The 21,080-nt window shown below is 37.2% G+C and overlaps 3 protein-coding genes across 4 annotated transcripts; 1 reads left to right on the top strand and 2 right to left on the bottom strand.

Annotated features, from left to right (window-relative positions):
* Nucleotides 1-4,943: 4,943 nt before the first annotated feature.
* LOC122034815 (ubiquitin-conjugating enzyme E2-17 kDa-like) lies at nt 4,944-7,039 on the bottom strand. Of its 2 annotated transcripts, none has more exons than XM_042594169.1 (4): nt 6,970-7,039; nt 5,465-5,592; nt 5,180-5,287; nt 4,944-5,090 (listed from the first exon to the last, which is right to left on the bottom strand). In XM_042594169.1, exons 1-4 carry the CDS (start codon nt 7,037-7,039, stop codon nt 4,947-4,949), a joined length of 450 nt encoding a protein of 149 aa, XP_042450103.1. In that variant the 3' UTR covers nt 4,944-4,946. The 2 variants fall into 2 exon arrangements, with proteins under 2 accessions (XP_042450103.1, XP_042450104.1); XM_042594170.1 differs by having other exon boundaries at nt 5,183-5,287.
* A 583-nt stretch (nt 7,040-7,622) lies between these two features.
* On the top strand, nt 7,623-9,065 carry LOC122033837 (protein PSK SIMULATOR 1-like). Its single transcript, XM_042592999.1, has one exon. The coding sequence runs from the start codon at nt 7,623-7,625 to the stop codon at nt 9,063-9,065; it is 1,443 nt and encodes a 480-aa protein (XP_042448933.1).
* Nucleotides 9,066-9,755: 690 nt separating this feature from the next.
* On the bottom strand, nt 9,756-20,128 carry LOC122034587. The gene is made up of 4 exons (XM_042593899.1): nt 19,847-20,128; nt 10,889-10,974; nt 10,666-10,789; nt 9,756-9,941 (listed from the first exon to the last, which is right to left on the bottom strand). Exons 1-4 carry the CDS (start codon nt 20,123-20,125, stop codon nt 9,894-9,896), a joined length of 537 nt encoding a protein of 178 aa, XP_042449833.1. The 5' UTR covers nt 20,126-20,128; the 3' UTR covers nt 9,756-9,893.
* Between the last annotated feature and the right edge of the window lie 952 nt (nt 20,129-21,080).

Here is a 21,080-nt window from a genome sequence, read left to right as displayed (position 1 = left end):
TGTTATGTAAACCCTGCAGGTGGATTTAGTCCGGCATGACAATAAGGATGAGTGGTACTACTCTTGGAACTAGATACTAATTAAATGAGTTGTCAGTAACTCGTTTAATTAGTGGACATTCGATATCTTAAACACAGGGAGTCTAATGCGCTCATAATAAAAATGAGCCCAAAATGTAATTTGGGATTGGTACAGTAGTTCAATAATAGTTCTTTAGTAGAATGAATTATTATTGATGAAATTAAGTTGTGTGTTCGGGGCGAATGCAGGAAGCTTAATTTCATCGGGAGACCAAAACCAATTCCTCCTCTCGGTCCCTATTGTAGACTCTTAATTATAGAGTAATATACCCACCTATACACACATTCTTACCCACCTTCAGGTGGCCGGCCAAGCCAAGCTTGGAGTCAAGCTTGGGGCTGGCCAAGCCTAAGGATTGAGCCACTTAATGTGGCCTGCCAATGCTTGGAGCCCAAGCAAGAGTGGTCGGCCACAATAAATTTAAAAGGATTTTATTTTTTAAAAAGATTTTCTGATGTGGAAGCCATGATTTAAAAGAGAATTTAAAAATTTAAAACTTTCCTTTTATAATTTTCTGCAAAGGGTTAAGAGAAAGATTAATTATCTTTCCTTATTTGTAGATGAAAGGAAGTTTTAATTTTTATCGAAAACTTTCCTTATATGTAAATCATCCACATGTTTAAAGAAAATTTTAAATTATAAAAATTTCCTTTTATAACCTACCATGAAGGGATTTTGAATTGGAAAATTTTATTTAAAAATTTTTCGGAAACAAATAAGGAAGTTTTATCTTCTAGCGAAAAATTTCCTTATTTGCTTGTGATGATGTGGCCGACCATAGAGAGGTCGAAAGGAAATTTTTGATAAAAATTTCCTTAATAAACCAATGGCAAGGAAATTTTATTTCTTCAAAAATTTCCTTATTTGTCATGACCAAGGATATAAAAGAGAGGGTAGAGGTGCCTTCATGAGACACAACCTCTATTCTATTCCTCCCTCTCTTCCTTGGTGTGGTCGGCCATCATCCCTCTCTCTCTTTTCTCTTCTCTCCATCTTGTGGCCGAACCTCATCTCTTCCTTGGAGTTCTTTGTAGTGACCGGATCTTGCTTGGAGAAGAAGGAGAGAAAGGAGGTGATATTTCTAGCATCCCTTGGAGCTTGGTGGTGGTCGAACATCTTCATCCTTGGAGGAGCTATTGGTGGCCGAAACTTGAAGGAAGGAGAAGGTGCTTGGTGGTTCTCATCTCGGTAGATCGTCGCCCATACGACGTCCGGGATTAGAAGAGGAATACGGTAAATGATCAAGAGGTCGTTAAAGTTTACAAAGAAAGGTATAACTAGTAATTAATTTTCCGCATCATCCTAGTTTTTCCTTTGTATGAATTCCAAACACAAGAGGCTAGTAATTCTAGGAATCGATTTATGTTTCAATTTGTGTACTTTTGTTTTCTTTTCGATCTTGTGATTCGATTGTTCTTTTTGGTTAAACTCTATGTTACTGTAGGAAGATTAAATATTAATTTTCTTTAAAAGGCTTTGTCTATTCGGTGGTGGTTGCTCCCATATCCAAGAAGACCTAGTGCCTCTCCATGCAGTACTGGAAGCCAATTTTAGAAATTAATATTTAATCGACTTTGTAATAGGGGTAGACTTGGATCAAAAGTGTAAAGTTTCGCAGGCGATCCAAGTCTAAACCTATAAGAACATATAAGTTATATTTGGAATCAATAATGTTAAGTTCCGTTTGCGGTTCCAATTTTAATTTAAAAGAACACATGATAGCTAGGAAAGGTTCAGATCTTGTACAAAATTTTTGTACAGTAGAACCAATAGATTTTCCGAGTAGCAACCAACACCGACATCATCCTACTGTTGTGCTGCGACGTTGCTATGCTCGACTACTGTAGACGGACCAACACCAAGGCACTGAGTGCATTCAGATCTTCGTCTAAGTATTGGGTAACATTTTGTTTACCGGTAATTATTGTATAAAGAAAAGTGCAGGTGTTGTTACACTTTTTTCTTCGATTTGTGTATTCAATTATGACTTGATAGTGAATTATCTGTCGATAGGTTCAAAGGGTATGGATCTTGGAGTAGGAGTCGCTTAAGGCTCCAAAATAAGTAAAACTCGACTATGTTATATTCTTTTTACTTAGTTTATTTTTCCATTGCGTACTCGTTTTAAAAACCAAAAAAGAAAGTTTTAAAATACAAGTGATCCCCCCCTCCACTCACGTGCAATCAATCCTATAGTTTCATCACCTATGAACTCTGAATTGTTTTCGAGAATGAGTGATTTTCATAGTGAAGTGTGTGCACTGTATGGATCCTTGGATTAGTCACCCTAAAGAGGTGGATTCTAAGTAAATCAGACATTAGCATTGCTTCGAGTTATTCCACTGTAACAAATTAATAAAATGAAGTGATTGGAGTTAATCATCCCTCAGCTCCTAGAATGTACAATCAACATTAAAGTGGTGATGCTTTGGTGAAAATAATACTAAGGTGGTGATACTTTGATCCAAGATGATGATATTTTGAAAAAATCAATATCAAGGTAATGATGCTTTGAAGCAATCAACACCAACATGGTCATGCTTTAAAGAAATCAATAACAACTAACGTGGTGATGTGTTGACGAAATCAACACCGAGATTATGATATTTTGATAAAATCAGTACTCTGATATTTTAATAAAATAATTAACAAGGTGATGATGCTTTAATTTCAAAACAGCACCAAGATGGTGATGCTTTTCACCAAAAATAGTATCAAACTGCTTTTTATTTTAGTTTCATTTTTTTGTAATTAAATATTTCAAAAATAATAAATTTAATTTTTTATTTTTATTAATGTTCTTTTAATTTTATATTTTTTTATTAACCTTATTATATATATATATTTTTTAAAAAAATATGAATACATTTAAGAGATCATATTTTTGGTTTGGTTCAATATATATTTTTATTAATGTTCTTTTAATTGTATATTTTTTATTAGCCTTATTTTATATATATATATATATATTTATTTGATATGTTGGGCGACGCTTTATGCGCGACCGTGAGTGATGCGTAGACATGGCGTTTCCAATTGATTTCCCTACAAATAAAATATTCCTTTTATTCTCTCTTCCTTGTATTCTGTTCAAAACTTCAGCGTGGGAAATTTACCAAATTAAAATCTCCCTCGCCGCTCTCTCTCTCCCTTGCCTCCGTCTCGGTCGTCCGTCGGTCCTCTCGCTGCCGTCGGAAAAACTTCACCGGCGTCTTCCAATGGCTAATTCACAAAATATGCGAGAAAAAAATATAAAACATATAAAGACATTATTTACCTCTTCCAAAATGGCTTCAAATGGCTTCAAATGACATATAAACTGCTTTTTATTTTTTATTTTAGTTCCATTTTTTTGTAATTAAATATTTAAAAAATAATAAATTTAATTTTTATTTTTATTAATGTTCTTTTAATTTTATAATTTTTATTAACCTTATTTTATATATCTTTTTTTAAAAAATATGAATACATACATTTAAGAGATCATTTTTTTGGTTTGGTTCAATTTAAATAAAAAATAATTACTTTCATTTAGAGCTGAAAGGTGTATTTAGAAAGTAAGTGATTTTTTTTTTGGTAAAAATCACAATAGGATGGAACTTTTGTGAAATTTAGAAAACTGAGTGTGTCTTTGGTAAACGATTATTTTTCATGTTTACTTGTAGTGTGTTCTTGCCCAACAATAGTCTAATTTTGAGATTGTCGATAGAAGTATGTTGCTACTGCTTAACTTATATAATATGCATCCAACAACGGGGATCACCAATGGAGAAACAATACATGCCTCTCGTTCGCAAGAAAATTTTCATGATTTAACTTTGGAGTTTATTTCCATGACAGAAGAAGAGGTAATTCACTATTGTAACCGTAAAGTAATTAAGAGAGAACAAAGTCTAATGGGTTGATGGGTCCTACGAGTACTTTTTAATTTTTTTTAATTACCAATAAAAAATTTAGTGAAACATCACTTCTAGAATTAATCAGTATAAATTAAACACTTAATGTCAAATAAAAAAAAGACAGAACAAACAGAACTTATGTTTTAGATGTTTATTACGAGAGGGAGTAATATATAAACTTAATGAGTCTACTATGCGAGAAAAAAATATAAAACATATAAAAACATTATTTACCTCTTCCAAAATGGCTTCAAATGGCTAATTCAAGTGAAGACAGCCCTAAACAAGTCCTAACATTGCTTGAACTTGCTTCCGCGAAGAGACTTTTAAAATATAAGTAGAATCATCTCTTTAGTGTCTATTAAAATAAAATAGATTGAAAATCAAAGCATTATTAACTGTAAATGAGTTGTTGAATATATATATGTTGTATATCTTTGACACTCTTGCACCTTTCGATGTAATGCTGCTAATGACACCCTTCATCTTGTGAGCAAGTGCACTAAAATTGACCTACTTGTGCTTTTCGAAGAAACTCGATGCTCATAGAATTCCAACTTTCTTCACTTCTAATTACTAAAAAGGCTTTGCTTCTCGACATTGACTATTGATCTTGTAAGTCTCTCTCTCATGGGTTTTAATGTTTCGAAATCATGTTAAGCGTGTAGTTTGAGTTTGAGTTCGATAAATGGTTAAGACGATGGACTCGTTAGAAGCTTAAGAGACTCTAGAGCTTAAGAGACTCTAGAGCTTGAATGTAATAATTGATCTAGGCAACAGATTTAATTACTTAGAGGACTCATTGTAAAAATCTTCTCACACTTCCCATTGACGCTGTGTCATTATAAATATACAAATTACTCAAAAATAAAAAAATATCAAAGAAAACTTAATTGACAATGATAGAATATGATAAAATTTATTTAAATGTAAAACATAAGTGATTGGTTTACATCACGCGAATATTTAACCCATGGCATATTTCCGAGTCCATGACCTGGCAGTGGTCTCGTACTTGACTCGATCAGTCTTGTAAACTCGAGCGATCTCAAGAACCAAAGGATCATCAGGGTTGGGATCAGTGTGGAGTGAGCACAACGACAACAACACCTAATTTGAATTCAGATTGCCAGTTAGGTTCTCTTTGGTAGCATCAAGGAAATATAGTCCAATAATCTTCTATGAATTTCTGAAGATACCACCTTAGATATTGTCAAAGCAGGACTCCATTCCTCCTTTAGAATGTCAAGGCAGATGCTGCCGTTGCTGTTGATATTTGGGTGATAGACTTGTGTTAGAAATTTCATCTGCAAGATCAATGAAAAGGAAGCATGAATCCAGTTGAGATGAAATTCCTTAATACTGTGTTGACTTGAAAGGAAGGATATAGGAGAAAAGAAAAGTAATTAAATTGAAAAAGTAACAAATTATATTTTTCTTCATCGCTAACAAACTTCATCACTTAACAATATTAAAAGGCCTACCTTTGGTGGCTTGAAGGGATAATCTGGTGGAAAGTGAATATTCACTAAAAATACACCGCCTGCAAATGGGCTATCAGTAGGCCCCATAATGGTGGCTTGCCAGTGGAACATGTCCTCACCAACAGGACCTAGCAAAGTTAATGGACAAGAAAAAATGAAGCGGATGTATTAATAAATCAATTGATAGATCTATATCAAGTATAATTAAAATTGAATAGTCCGTAAACTATTTTAGGAATAGAATATCATAAACTAGTTTCTCGAGTGAATAAGAAATTAATATATAAAATGACTTATGAAATATTGGTCCAATGAAATCAAACAAAGATAGTGCCTTGAATATGAGCGAGGGTCATGGACATAAAATATATGAACACTAACCCAAGAATGCATAACTGTCAATTCTCATACGGCCATTAAAGGTTAAGAAATATATCAGGGATCAAAACCCAAGATAGAACTGTGAAAAGGATAATATTAATTAATTATGCTTCGTCTTCATCAAAGTGTACCATATATGCAATTTATCAGCAATTTAGCGTGCATGAAATCTATGGAGAACACACGTCAAGCTTCAGTTTAAACATCAGTCCTTCCATGATTTCACGAAGCATTCTTTGATTCCCATTGACTGCATGCAACAGCTCGAATAGGAAATAATAAATGCGGCCAATGGAGAAGCAATTTGGCAGCGAACAATCAATCACAGACCAGCAAGAATAATCTAGTTAATTAAGGTAGTTTTGCAAAAAAAAAAAAAAAGGCACCTTTTGTAAAGTTGTCTTTTCACCCTTTGAGGGTGTCTTGACACCTCTTGGAAGAAACTTTCCACCCTTATTAGCTAATATCCCTTACTCTTGTTCAATTCACTCAATACTCAAGTTTGAGTTCTCCTATTGAATTCTCCCTCTCCTCTTTAATGAATTCCAGAGTTTCGAAAATTCATTTGGACTCAAAATTTAGATTACACCTATTTCAAATCAAAAGTCATTATATCTTGAAAGAAAATTATCAATTAACCTGCAAGCACTCATCTTAATGAGAGAAAACTTGCCTTTAACTTAACATTAATTCTCTTATCCAAAGGGATAAAACAACACAGGGGGGTGTCAACATATATAGAGATGAGTTGGCTGACCAGAATTAATAAATCAGTGATATTGCTACTACCCGAAAGGGTGCCTCAATAGCCAAAAGGATGTGTCGAGAATCTGAAAGAGATAATCTATGTCGCCATACCAACACCTCACCCATTCGAGTTGTTGTTGACTTGTCAACGACCTGACTTACCGGGCCCAACATGGACCAATCTCATTAATTGAGACCAACAACATACAAAAGTGAATCGGAAAGGGTGGAAGTTTCATTAGTTTGATTTCACATTTGTTAGCATAACATGTTGGACGACAGAGTTCACGCCGTATTTTGCTAAGATACCCAGAATGACATGTTCAAATACATTACTTGATTAAAAGATCATCAGAGCAACCAGAAACAGAGTCTACCTGCACTGCATGACAGGGGCGGGTCCATCTCCAAGTCCTTTAACTCCTTCTGTAGCCTCTTGGAAGCCATAATTAAGCAGCGAATCAGAACGACTCTAATCATAAATAAACAAACAAACGCACAAGTAAGTAATCATGGCGTTTAATTTAAAGCAACGAGAATGCAATTCCTGAACAAATAAATCAAAAATTGGAACCGATCGGCAACCGGAGAAAGGGAGAGAGAGAGAAATTATTACCTCGCTAGGGTCCCTTCCTTCGCCTCTCCAATCGCGAGCGAGGAGAGTGCGAGCGGCGTTCGGTATTTATAGGTAAAAACGTTGGCTTAGGGTCATGCGATGATACATCTCGGCCGTGCAATTCCAGCTTGCCTGATTCGGCAGGCCGCCGACTAGGATGACTGCGAATCAGGTTCTGTATCCTTCCTTCCATATCTCGATTATAAATATGTATCCATACTTCCTAAAAAATTCTAGCTTGCCTGATTCGGCAGGCCGCCGACAATTGGGGGATGCAAATCAGATTCTATATCCTTCCTTTTATATCTCGATTATAAATATATATATCCATACTTCTATGTTAGATATCTCTCTTTCATTATATATCCTTTTATACCTTCCTTTCCAACGCAGCTTCGATTCGCCGGGAAGCACATGGGCGTCACCAAGGTGCTCGCCGATCTCCGAGCGCGCTGCCCGCAGCGTCCGGCCGTCGGGATCCTCGCCTTCGAGGCCGCCGCCGTCATGTCTCGCCTCGTCTCCCTCCACCGCTCCCTCGCCGAGGAGGAAGTCCGCCGCCTCCGCGCCGGCATGCGCGCCCCTGGCGTCGCCTACTTGACGTCGAAGGATCAGGTTTTTCTCCTCCGCGTCGCTAGCGCCGAGCTGGTGGGCGACCTCGACGCGGCCGCGGCCGCTGTCTCCCGCCTCGCCCCCAGGTGCCGCGACCCGCTGCTCCGCGCCTTCGACCACCTCTACGCCGACCTCAAGGCCGGCGGCGTGTACTCCTTTCTCATCGACGCCCGCGCCGCCGCCGACCTCGACCGCCTCGGCCTTGGCTCCACCGCCAAGCGCGCGGAGAGGCGGGTGAGGAAGATGGAGCGGTACGTGGCGGCGACGTCAAGCCTGTACGCGGAGATGGAGGTGCTTAATGAGCTTGAGGCGACGGAGAAGCGCGCCCAGCAGCAGGAGCAGCAGGAGTGGCGCCGGCACAGCGGTCCGATACAGGTCCAGAAACCGCCGTCGGCGCCCGACCCGGTTCGCTTCCAGCTCCGGTCGCAGGAAGACAGGGTTCGCCGGCTAAAGGAGGAATCTTTGTGGAGCAAGACCTTCGACAAGGCTGTGGAGCTCATGGTCCGAACCGTCGTCGCTGTCTTCTCCAGAATCTGTGCTGTCTTCGGCGTCTGCGTCGTCGGTCTGCCGGACGGTGATCTGACCAATTTCCTCGGGAAGCACTCGTCAGGGCTGCTGGAGCGACGGGTGGTGCCGCAGCACGTGCCTTTCCTTCGTAACTCTGCAACGATCATGAGAACGCCGATGGAGATCGGCGCGCAAGAAACGCCCTTCGATCGTTTGAGGAAATTCCTCAAAGAGTCCCCGACCACCGTCGGCGGGTCGGGCCTGACGTTGCGGTACGCCAACGTTATCCTGGCTGCCGAGAAGTTGTTTCAAGAACGAAACAGAGTGGAGGCAGCGGCTGTGGAGGAGGAGCCGGTGGCGGCGGCGAGAGAGGAATTGTACGAGATGCTGCCGTCAGGGATGCGCGCGGCTGTGAGGGCGAAGCTGAGGGAGTGCTGGAGGAGGGAGGGGGTCCGGCTGTCAGAGGTGGACGAATCTCTGGCGGAGGGCTGGAGGGAGCCGGTGGCTGCGATCCTGGCGTGGCTGGTGCCGGTGGCGCGCGACACGGTGCGGTGGCAGGAGGAGCGCAACATGGACCGGGAGCAGAGGTTCTGCACGCGGCCACGGGCACTGCTGCTGCAGACGCTACACTACGCCGACGTCAACAAGGCGGAGGCAGCCGTCGTGGAGGTGCTCGTCGGGTTGAGTTGTATGTCGTGGTACGACGATCGGCGGCAGTGTAAATCGGAGCTTGAATTATGAAAAAATTATGCAATCTGCACCTTAAATTATTGAGTATGTTTTTTTCGGATGGAGTCGGGTCCTTAAATTATTGAGTATGTTTTTTTCGGATGGAGTCGGGTCCTGGGTTGACCTAAATATAAGATTTAGTGAGATTTTTTAGGGTGAAATTGAAAATTATTTTAAAAATTAAAATATTTTTATATATATTAATATCCCGTTTATACGATAATGATAGAGTATTGAGATAAAAATAAAAAATTATATAAAAAATAATCCTAAAAGTCGTTTTAAATCAGATTTTTAAATTATTTGAGTCGGACTCGAGTTGATCGGATTTGGGTTCAAGTGTAGGTGTTTTAGATTGAACTCGTATTCAGGTCGAGTTCGTGTTGGATTTGAAAAAAAACAACTCAACCTGACCCATCCAAATTGACACCCATAGCCATGAGTTCACGGCTGCTCGCGATTTGATTGTGAATCATGACCCTTTCTTCTTTCTATTTTTCTCCTTTTTAACTTTACTATTTCTGACAAATTTTCTTATAACCAACCAAAGAAAACCCGCTATCTGTTCTATATTCAAGAGTGAACTTAAAGCAACATGAGTTTCAGACATTCAATCGATAAACAGATCATTTCGGAAGGTTAGAAACCAACAACTTTGAACCTCTACTAAATAACCCACGGAAAAACAAAGAAACAGAAAAATAGTTAAACAAGTGTTTACCATCTGTAGCCAGCAAACTTCAAATCCATTACAGATGATCTCAGTTCAACACGCATACAGAGTTCTACACAGCAGTATAAATAAAAATACAAGGAAGCAGCCACAAGTAACACAGGACTTCAATCTTCTTCTCTCTCTGGAGGAAGACCACAAGGCAACAGCATTTTCTGCAACAAGAGACACGTTATCTTGCTGTAATCATCTTGTTGCAAAAGGAATATAAATGGCAAAGAAGCCCAAATTACAGCACTTAAATACACTATTAGAAAAACACAAAGAACTAGTGGATCTAGCTTGGCATGTGTAATCACCCAAGACTACTGATATAAGCTAAGACAGAAGAAAACTACTCAATCTTATTAAAATAAACCAGTCCACAAATCAGATAACTGAAATGATAGCTTTGTTGTTCTCTCATGCCAATCAGCTGCACATATGCAGGGTAATGTTTTCGAACTACAGCCACCAACCTAACCAATCAAGAACCTCCATATGATCTCAACAAATGGCAAATAAAGTCTACAACTTTTGAGAGAAGTTCAACTCATTTGTAGGTACAAAAAGCAGGAATTTTATCGACTTACGAATTAGCATCACAAGAACATATGTGGATGGTGAGTCACTTAGCTACGATTACAGATAAAAGGATAACATAATTTTTCCTCTACGATGCACATCTGTGATGGACACATACATAATTAATATAAAGAAAGAAAACAAAACCAAAATCTATGATAAAAAAAAAAATTCATTCGTTTCATTTATTCATCAACAAAAGGCAAAAGTACATGATATCATGCATTTATGATGCATAACTAACTTCTATTGAACTTAAATGGGTAGCTGACTATTAATATAAATAATAGATGAAGAAGCAGGATCTAGCCTCACTTGCATAAAATTGTAGCGTTGTCTTCCAATGGATTCATTTTCAGCAACAGAAAAATAGGCCAAGATAGGGTAGTGGCCAATGTATGATGCATAACTGTCGCGTTGGATATTCACACCCCATTCACTGAAGGACACAAGGAAGATATATTTGAATTAGTTTTATGCATTCAATTTATATATGACAAATAGATAGCAACTTTGCAAGTAAGATTTGGGAATTTACAATCTATTTAAGTCCGCATGCCCTGTTCCAACATATTTAGCTTGAAGATGCTCTAGCTGAGAATTGATGTTGAATCTGTCGCTTGCCTGTGTGGACAAAGTTCTATGAGATCTTTACTACTAGAAAAAATAATGATAGCTTCACTGGATTACAATTACATCTATTCAATTGAACAAAAATTTAGAAAAATTGAAAATGTACCATTAAGGTTATACTAAAATAAACATCCCAGATACATCAATGGATTGTTGTTGGGCATTCCTCCTACGTAGAGGAGGAACAGAGACCAATGGATGAATGAAAATCATCAAATATTACTAACTGAAGGACAATCCTACTGTGATAAATAGTCTGAACTGTTTGACAGGTGACTGAATTGAAGGTTAAGAATAATTGTGACAAAAAAATACCTACTATTTGAGTGTTGATGTTAGGATAAGCTTAGCATTAGCATAGAGACAAGCGATGATGTCTGATCAGCAAAACCACAAGCCATATAAGGTAGTCTCAATAAAATAGAATGTGAAATAGACGGAACTAAAGTTCAGGTTAAGGTCACAATCAGGCCCACAATGCATTTAACATAGTCCCAGGTATGTGGGGTTCTTCTGGATAGGGCTGTAAATGAACCAAATATTCGTGAACAAGCTTGATGTTCAGCTTGGCAAGAGTTTATTTATGTTTGCTCAATATACACAATATCAATTAAATAAACAAGCTTGAACAGCTCGTTAAACTAAACAAACAAGCTTGAACACATATATGTTCAACTGTTCGTAAACAACGTTCATGAATAATGTTTATGAATAATATTCGTAAACCATATTTATTAATAAAACTTTTATCAATATGCTAAATAAACAAAATAAAATTAAAAAAATAAATAACTTTGAAATATCAAACTTAATAACTAATCAAACAATCAACGAGCCTGAATTGAAAGCTCGATAACATCTAAACGAACCAAACTCGAACCAAACTCAAGTCATGCTTGAATTGAGAGCTCGATAACATCTAAACGAACCAAGCTCAAGCCAAGCTTAAAACAAGCTCAAGTTCATAAAAGATAAACCAAGCCAAGCTTGAACAATCATTTCAAAGGCTTGGTTCATTTTAAACTCAGCTCGGCTTGATTCGGTTACCTTATCAAATAAGCTTGAATACCCTAAAGCTCGGCTCGGCTTGTTTACAATCCTACTTCTGGAAATTAACATGCCTACAACTGCTATCTCCATGACTTTGCCTCATGATGCCTATATTGTTACATGTGCATGTGCTAAGGTTTAATCCTAAGAAGTAGTGGGCACAAGGATGGTGCACTAAAGCAGCTTGTTTGTGGGATAAAATGCATATAAACACATTGGAGGACATGATGAAGAAGAGAGAGGCATATGGTGCAAGTATTTATATATTCTTTTAGAATAGCAGGTTTATACCATAGTTTTAAAAGCCCCTGGTTGAGCCGCATAATAAGCAACCTAGCTAATTTTTGAAGGGATAGCATGGCGACCGCATATGGCATATGTAGTCTACATATGCAGTTGAAAAAATTTATTTGGTTCATTTGCATTAATATGAACCGAACCAAATTGACTTAAACCCTAAGCTACTATATTTAGTAGCTTGTAGCACGTACCATTTTAATACTGACTAAATATTCACATACCACGTGTTTTTGCAATAGGTTGACACGTACCACTTGCTATACTTTTTCAAACCTTGGTTTATATGGTCAGTCACCCATGGTTTCTTCCTATTTTTTTTTTTATCATTTTGTACTTCAGTGCTTGTTATCTTGTTAAGTATCAGCATCAGTTGGTATTTGGTTTGTCTCCTTGATCTTTCACATTTGTAGTGCTACAAAGTGATCTGATCACTGACCAAGAATGAATATGGCTGAGGAATATTGAGGCATACAAAATCATAGGTAGTAATGAAAATTCTGATTTACCACACTTAAATCCATTAAATTCTTTTGAGTTTGATTTTCTCATTCCCCTCCCTGGTACCACAAAATCTTTGCTTCATTATGAAGAAATGGCATTTCTTTCGGTTCATTTTTTTTCCATACAAAAACAGGCAAATAGATAGACCTCAGAGAGGCATTAGCAGAGGAGCTAGCATAGGAGAAGTATGAAATTGAGCAAGTCTCTTTGGTTCTGGCTTCCTTTCAGAGTTGCAAGAGCCCCAACAACAATAGCCACTACCATCGTGTCTACCACATCAAGTCTTGATGTGGGATCTCCGTTCCTCAAACTTATGTAACGTCCGTTGCACCATTAGTACTTCAACTTGAATTTCTATATATATATATAAAATTATCTTTGTCTTCCTTTTCTTGAAAAAAAAGGGTGAACCTTCTTCCAGATTTGATTCAAAGTCGAAGACAACACCATTAACCAGACTACCTACGGCTCGAAATAGATACCTCCCCTTCTCTAGCAAAAAAAAAACACAAGGGGAGAAGCTATGATGGAGTCTAGGGACAACCTTGACAAGGCCAACTACAAGGGGTTGCTCAACCTCGTTTTCGGATTCAACGAATCGAACGGCGGCCATGATTTGTAGCCGAAGGTTGCTAACGCTCAACTTCGGTTACATCGCCAGGGACTAGCCGCTAACCGGAAAGAACCACATGGATTTCGAAGGATAACATATACCGAAACCTCAAAATCAGAAAGAAACGAAGCAAAACACCTTACACCCATAACATTACTTCCCAATGTTCTTTCAGCCTTCTTAATTTCGATTGCAGTTTCTAGAGGCCAGTTCTGTAGCATGGCAGCATCTAATTCAACCTTACAGTTAAAGAAAAATTAACGTGTTTAGTCCACATTTTCTGAAATCTAAACGAAGCCAAGGGTGAGGAAGCAACTGATAGTTTGATCAGTAAAGGCAGTGAGCAGACGCAGCTCTACTCAAGTGTTCCACACCCACCACTAACTCCTTAGCATTCCAAGAAGGTGAAATTAAGACCCTATCTAGTCTTTCCAAATTTTGTTATGGGTCCATGTAAACCTACCTCCCACAAACCAACATTAAGCAAACCAGATATCATCAGAAAATTATTAAACTCACCCACTGCTCCAGACCATGAAGACATCAAAACCGAAATTCTTCATCCAAATTCACAACACATAAAACAGAGGAACAAGATAATAACTTAAACCACGGTGCCCTAATAGTAGTCCCCGATTCATCCTTCAACCATGCTAGGATCATACCCACTCATACTTCTAGAAGGAACTAAAGCTCTATCAATCCTCGATTCTGTACAGCAAGTTCCAAAACAAAGAAGGAATCTAAATCGAAGCTTGAAACCGAATAGATCATCTATTCTGTACACATGATCCGAAAGCAAAGCGGAAAACTAAATCAAAGCTCGGAACTACTCCTACTGCAGGTGAGTAGCAACTTACCATGCTGTTTCTTGGACTTACAGCCGAGGAAGACCTTTAGGGTTTCGGAGAAACCACAAGACTCGGCAATTTCTTCTCGTCACCGTGCTCTCCTCGACGGGGTGCTCGCGACGGTGGAAAAACCCCTCGGAAAGACCCCTTGGTCGGCCGCCGGAGAGAAGACCTAGCCTCGGCTTCGCCTTCGCCCGAGAAGGAATCGCCGTCGCTCGCGAACGGGAGGGAGGAAGAAATTAGGTCACGGTAAATTAATCCCTAAGTTCTCTTTTTATAACTAGGTATTCTGTTAACCAACTACTACTTAAATAAAATTCGCTCTCTCTTTTCTCTCTTTAATCACAAAACATCCGCTGAACTCTTGGTTAGCCGAATCAACTTAAAGCTTCGGTTCAAGTCCGAGGTCGCGGGTTCGGTTTCGAACCCGCGACCTCGAAATATATTTCCGCTGCGTATTACTCGAAAGTTTTCCGAAACGAACATAAAAGTCATGAGCGCTATTCACCCCCCGTCTAGCGCTTTCGATCCAACAATTGATATCAAAGCGGGGTCACTTTGATTTGGTGCAACCATCAGTCAAGTAATTTTTTCATGGTGTTTTTTTTTAATTTTTCGGAGTCGATCGGAATCAGGATTTTTGCTGCCTTCCGATCTAGTTTTTTCGTTATTGAATTTTTTCTCGAAGTTGGTGCAACACCACTCGATATCGCATTTTTATCCTTTTTTTAACCCGCACTACTAATTCAGGATCAAGTCCTGGGACAAGTTTTTATGGTTTTCTTTGTGTGAGAGATTTCATTTTATGGCTCTCCAAGAAGGCTATAGCACTGCCCGCCCACCGCTCTTCACCGGAGAAGACTTCGACTACTGGAAGGGCCGAATGGAGTCGTACCTTCAAACTCATTTCGAAGTATGGATGATCGTCAAAACTGACCTTGAACTTCCAACTGACGACAACGGCAAACCGATATCGTGCGAGAATTAGGATGCAACTCTGATAAAGAAGGTAGAAACAAACGCTAAAGCAGCAACATGTACACTTCAGTGCAACCTAACCAAGGAGGACCGTGTCGGCCCGTTCTCGAACACCAAAGAATTATGGTAAAATCTGATCGACGGCACGCCCGACACAAAGGTAAGTAAGCATGACTTACCACTTAATAAATTATATAATATTAAAATGCAAGAAGGTGAGACGGCTAGCCAGCTTCATGCCCGTATACAAGATCTGCTCAACGAACTCCACACAATCAGACAGAAAGTGGAGAACCGCGACATCCTAAGGTACGCCCTAAATGCCTTTCCAAGGAATACCTTGTGGGCATCTATGGTAGATGCTTACAAGATATCCAAGGATTTATCTTTAATTAAAATTGACGAATTATTTTCTGAATTTGAATTACATAAACAAATTAATGCTCGATCGGTCGAGAAGGGTATTGCCTTAATTGCAGGTACAAGCAGAACCCCGGAACCTAAAACGAAGCGCAGAACCGAACCCGAGTCCAAAGACGAATCGGACTCAGAAGACGACGACGAGATTACTGCTGAATTAGTAAAGCTCATATGAAAGATATGCAAAAAGAAGAATGTGACTTAATCAAATTCGAAGGTCAAGACTAGAGTCACCTGCTACGGCTATAACAAAAAGGGACACTACAAGCCAGATTGTCCAAACCAGAAACAACAAAGAAGGAAGGTGTTGAAAGCAACATGGTCCGAATCATCAGACGAGTCCGATGAAGAAGAACAATCAAGCTTCCTTGCACTACTGATACAAGCGAATGTTGTCTAAACTGAGTCCGAGTTCGAGTCCGATACCGAAAGTGAATCAGAAACCGAGTCCGAGAGAAGCTATGGATCCGTATCTGTTTTCGAAGGGCTCAAACCCACTATAAGTTCTCTATTTATCAAGACTCAATTAGACGATCTATAAAACTTAATTCCTTACTTGTTAAAGAAATTAGCTAAATCCAACATCCGGGTCAAGTCACTCCAAAAGGAGGTAACAACCCTTAAGGAAGTGACTAACTCTGAATCCTTGACTGACCCTATTCAGACTGAAATCTCAACTCAAGTCCAAAAGCTTGAGGAAGAGAATTCCAGCCTGAAAATTCAAGTCAAGGATTTGAACATCACGTTGGAACGATTTACACTAGGTTCCAAGAATCTTGATTTGATTCTTGGAAAACAAAAGACTGTATACAATCGATCCGGATTAGGATTTAGGATAAAAAGGAAATATCGTTCATATTTATCACTTGTTAATAGACCAAATAGAAAGGTAGTCCAGGCATGGGTACCCAAGTCTAACTTGATCAATCAAGTTTGACTTGGTCAATATTGGAACCCCAAGGATCAAGTCCATTACCTTGATAGAGCATATCGAGGCTATGATCCAGGGGGACCCAATAGAAAAACCATCATTATAAATAAATAGAATTGTTTGATGATTACTTTGTTTCTTCTGCTTTTATTATATGCTTAGATTAGGATAGATTAAGAACCCAGGCATAATTTACACTTGATCGGTTAGTCCTAGGAGTTTCAAAAAGAAAATTAAATATATAATTTATTTGAAAGGCTTTATCTAGAAGTGGTGGATGATCTCATATCCAAGAAGACCTAGTACCTCGCCACAGCCTAGAAGTCAATCTTTAAAATGTGTATTTAATTGACTAATTGAAAAATCTAAGTCTAACTCAAATGTAAATTAATCCTTAGACATAACCTAAATCTAAAGATAATCATCTCACAAAAATCTATAAGGTTCCTTGCTTGGTAACTTAGACGGGGTGAGATAAACCTAGGTTTAAAATAGTTAATCAAGTAAAATTATTCATAATTATTTTTAAAATCATAATTAATTTGGTAATTATTTTAAAAATCATAATTAATTTCATAATTATTTTAAAAATTATAATTAATTTCATAATTATTTTAAAAATCATAATTAATTTCGATATTATACTTAATTTCAAAATCATAATTAATTTTAAAATCTTAATTAATTTCAAAATCTTACTTAAAATTATAATTAATCTCACTTAATGTTATAATTAATTTTAAAATCATAATTAAATTATTTTCAAAAAGTTAATTATTATTAAGGTTCAAATTATAATTAATTTCAATCAAAGTATTTATTTTTTTATAATTTCAAAATTTAAAATCATTATTTACAAAATTATAATTTTCAATTCATAATTAAATTTCAAACTATTAATTATTAAAATTTCAATTTTCAAATCATATGATAATTAATTTTCAAATTATATTTAATTCAAAATCTTAATGATAATTAATTTTTAAAATCTTAATTAATTCTCAAATCATATTTTCAAATTATGATTGCAAACTTAATTAATTTTTAATTTTTAAAATTTTAATTAATTCTTAAATCATATTTTCAAATTATGATTGCAAACTTAATTAATTTTTAATTTTTAAAATTTTAAATGTTTACTCATTTGAAACTCAAACTCAAACTTATTTTAAATATCAATTTCAATATTGATAAAGACAACTCCGTCTCACACTCACTCATAAGCTAAACATGCTTGATAACCTAGAATGGATGAGATGGAAAATTTGGAAAATTATTTTATAACTTGTGTTTGATAACTTCTCATGCTTGGACTCTAGGACTCTCAAACACTTTTGGCATTAATTTAGGGGGAGTGCAAAGAAATTTGAAACTTTTTTTTTTAAAAAAAAAAAGGGCATTTTTTTTCTTATTTCAAAGTTTAAATGTTTAAAAATTTAGTTTTTTTTTTTAAAAAAAACCTTATGTGAAAAAGCAAGTACAAATTTTGAAAAAGTTTTTAAGTATGTTTTTTTTATCTAAAAACCTTTCTAGAAGCTAACTATTTTCAAAGCTAAGAAGTACTTAAGCTAAGTTTTTATGAAAATCCTTTTTAAGTTAAGTACTTAGGCTGAACTTCTATCAAGAAAATCTTTTTAAAAGTTAAGTATTTATCAATACTTTTTAGTGTTTGTCAAAATCTTTTTAAGAGTTCAGTTTTTCAAACAACAATTATTTTCAAAACCATTTCAAATTTAGTTAAATATTTTTCAAAAGCTTTTCAAATTTAGCTAAGTATTTTTCCAAACCATTTTAAAAATACTTCAAAACTGTACAATAACAAAAAAGATAAACCAAACAGATTTGATCCTAAACCTTTAGAAAACTTTAGCTATTTAGTGATACGGAGATATCAAGGATTAACTCTACCATAATCTGTCCGAACCCTTATTACATCAAGAGAAAGCAAATTTAAAGGTAGATCAGGTTCTGTACAGTAGCAAAGAAACAACAGAAAACTCGAATATAATCTGTTCATTGCTGTTTACTTGGCAACAAAGGGTTTAGAACTGCATATTTAAAGGAAATCTAAAGCCTTGTACTACAATGCTTTCCATAAATTATCTATTAGCAAATCTGTACTGTTAAAGAAACTAAATACTTAATAAATCTACACATTCTGAATTGTTTCCAACCAAGCAAAGCATAAGGAAAGGGTGCTTCTATCAAACTAAAACTCACTGGAATTTTGGATCCTATATAACTCGTTTCGTTTGTTTAGAACTATCACTTCTATTTTCTTGCAATTGCTACACCCAAAACTAAAGCCGTTTATGTCAATTGCTTAGCACGAACAAAACTAAAAGTAAGCTCCTCTGTTCGCGCCCCTACTGTAACACAAATCAAGCTATAATCTGCTGAAATTTAAAAGAAAACCCATGTAAAACTTGTTCAACAATATTTCCTCAACCTGCAATGTTGATTGTGTCTGTGTCTCGGCATAGTTGCTCAACCAGTAAATAGCATACAGACATAGCAAGAGTGTAACCTAATTTAAACAAATTATTCAGTACCAACAGTGGATCATGCACTATATGATTCTTACTAAGGCACACCAAAAGTTTGTTAATTGTCCCTTCCTTTGGTTTGAGGTTATTCTCCAACACGTTTACCAACCAAACCATGGCTTCTTCAACCTTGCCAACCTTGCAGAACCCATCCACGACAAAATCATTTGTGCAAACTAAAGGCTCCAAATTCTAAACCATTTCAAGCTTACTGTCGAGCAACAACAACTAAAACTGCAAGCTAATTGTAATCCACAACTCCAAATCCATTCAATGAGACATAACAGAATCGAACAGGATCTGGCATAATTAAAAGATCAAAACCTTATAGCCTAAAAGCATGCTTCATTCAATCCTTGCAGAATTTAACAGAACAACTTCGAGATCATTACAACTACAACAGATTCCGAAATCTACAAAGTCCTACATGAACCGATCATGCCTACTAAGGTAACAAACAGCAAGGGTTTGAGTCAAAACCTGGAAATACTAATTACAAAGCTTTGAAGGAAATCTAATCCACCTGCTTGAACTAAACTAACCCTTCCCTTTCTTTCTTTAGGGTTCACGACAGCAAACAAAAACAAGTTCCTTCATGGCAAAACTCAAGAAAACAAGAAAACACCAAAGCAAAAATCGGAGCAACTCTTACCGCAGGTGAGTAGCAACTTACCATGCGATTTCTTGGACTTACAGCCGAAGAGGAAGGCTCTAGGGTTTCGGGTGAGCTCCAAATCTCGACGATTTTGGCCCCCTCTTCGTGCTCCCGGCTTCTCCTCGACGCAAGGCTCACGACGGTGAAGAAATCTTTGGAGAACGCCCTCGCCGGCCGCCGGAACGCCCCTTGCTTGCTGCTGCGGTTTCGCCCGACGAGAAGCGCCGACGCGAGCGTGAGAGTAGAAGAGAGGTTCGGGTGAGAAAAGTTTAGGGTTCGAGAAAAAAACTTAAGCATTTTCTTATAATTAAGATTTTTATTAATTACTATACCTTAAATATTATTCACTCTTTTTTTAATTAACATTGGCCGTCAGCACAGCTGGTCAGGTGAGTTTTGCTCCTTTACCGCACACTTTTTATTCCAATTTATTTTTGATTTCTTAACTACTGCTTAAATATATTTCACTTCTTAATTTATCAGCAACGACCGCCAGCACACTTGATTGGCTGGGTTTTGACCGAATCAAAGGTCGCTAATTCAAATCTTGACTTGGATATTTTTTTTATCAAAACTTCTTTCGTTTAGTAAAAATACCAAACGACCTCCAAAAATTGAATAAAAATACTCTAAAAATCTCTAGAATTTTTCTGTAATATTTTTAAATTACTTTTGGGACTCAAAAGGGAGAAATTTGGGTTGTTACAATTCTCCATACCTTATAAAAAGTTCGTCCTCGAACTTAGACTAATCCTGGATACCTCTGTCTTATACTGTCCTTTACTAGTGGTACTTCTTTGCTTCTTAGATTCTTAACTTCTCTGTCCATCATCACCTATATCGCATTGTACCCATTAGTGGTTCTTGAAAGACTTATTATAAAGTCTCTGGAGACCATTGGTGCATTAGTCACACCAATTGGCATGACTACAAATTCGTAGTGCCTATATCTGGTCCTGGAAACTGTTCTAAGTGTATCACTTTCTTTCACTTTCAACTGATGGTACTCAAAGCGAAGGTCTGCTTTAGAGAACTCTATTGCCCTCTTTAGCTGATCAAATAGATCATCTATTCTGGAAAGAGAGTACTTGTCCTTAACTGTTACTTTGTTCAGCGCTCTAAAATCTATGCACATCCGCATATCCGTCTTTCTTCTTAATGAACAACTCTGGAGTTCCCCGAGGTGAATGACTAGGGCGGATGAAACCCTTGTCAAGTAGCTCCTAAAATTATTTTTGTAACTCTTTTAGCT

Source organism: Zingiber officinale, chromosome 11B, assembly GCF_018446385.1.
Source record: "Zingiber officinale cultivar Zhangliang chromosome 11B, Zo_v1.1, whole genome shotgun sequence".
Taxonomy (NCBI): Eukaryota; Viridiplantae; Streptophyta; class Magnoliopsida; order Zingiberales; family Zingiberaceae; genus Zingiber; species Zingiber officinale.
The sequence above is the reverse complement of the archived record's forward strand: the minus strand, read 5'-3'. Positions and strand labels throughout refer to the sequence as shown.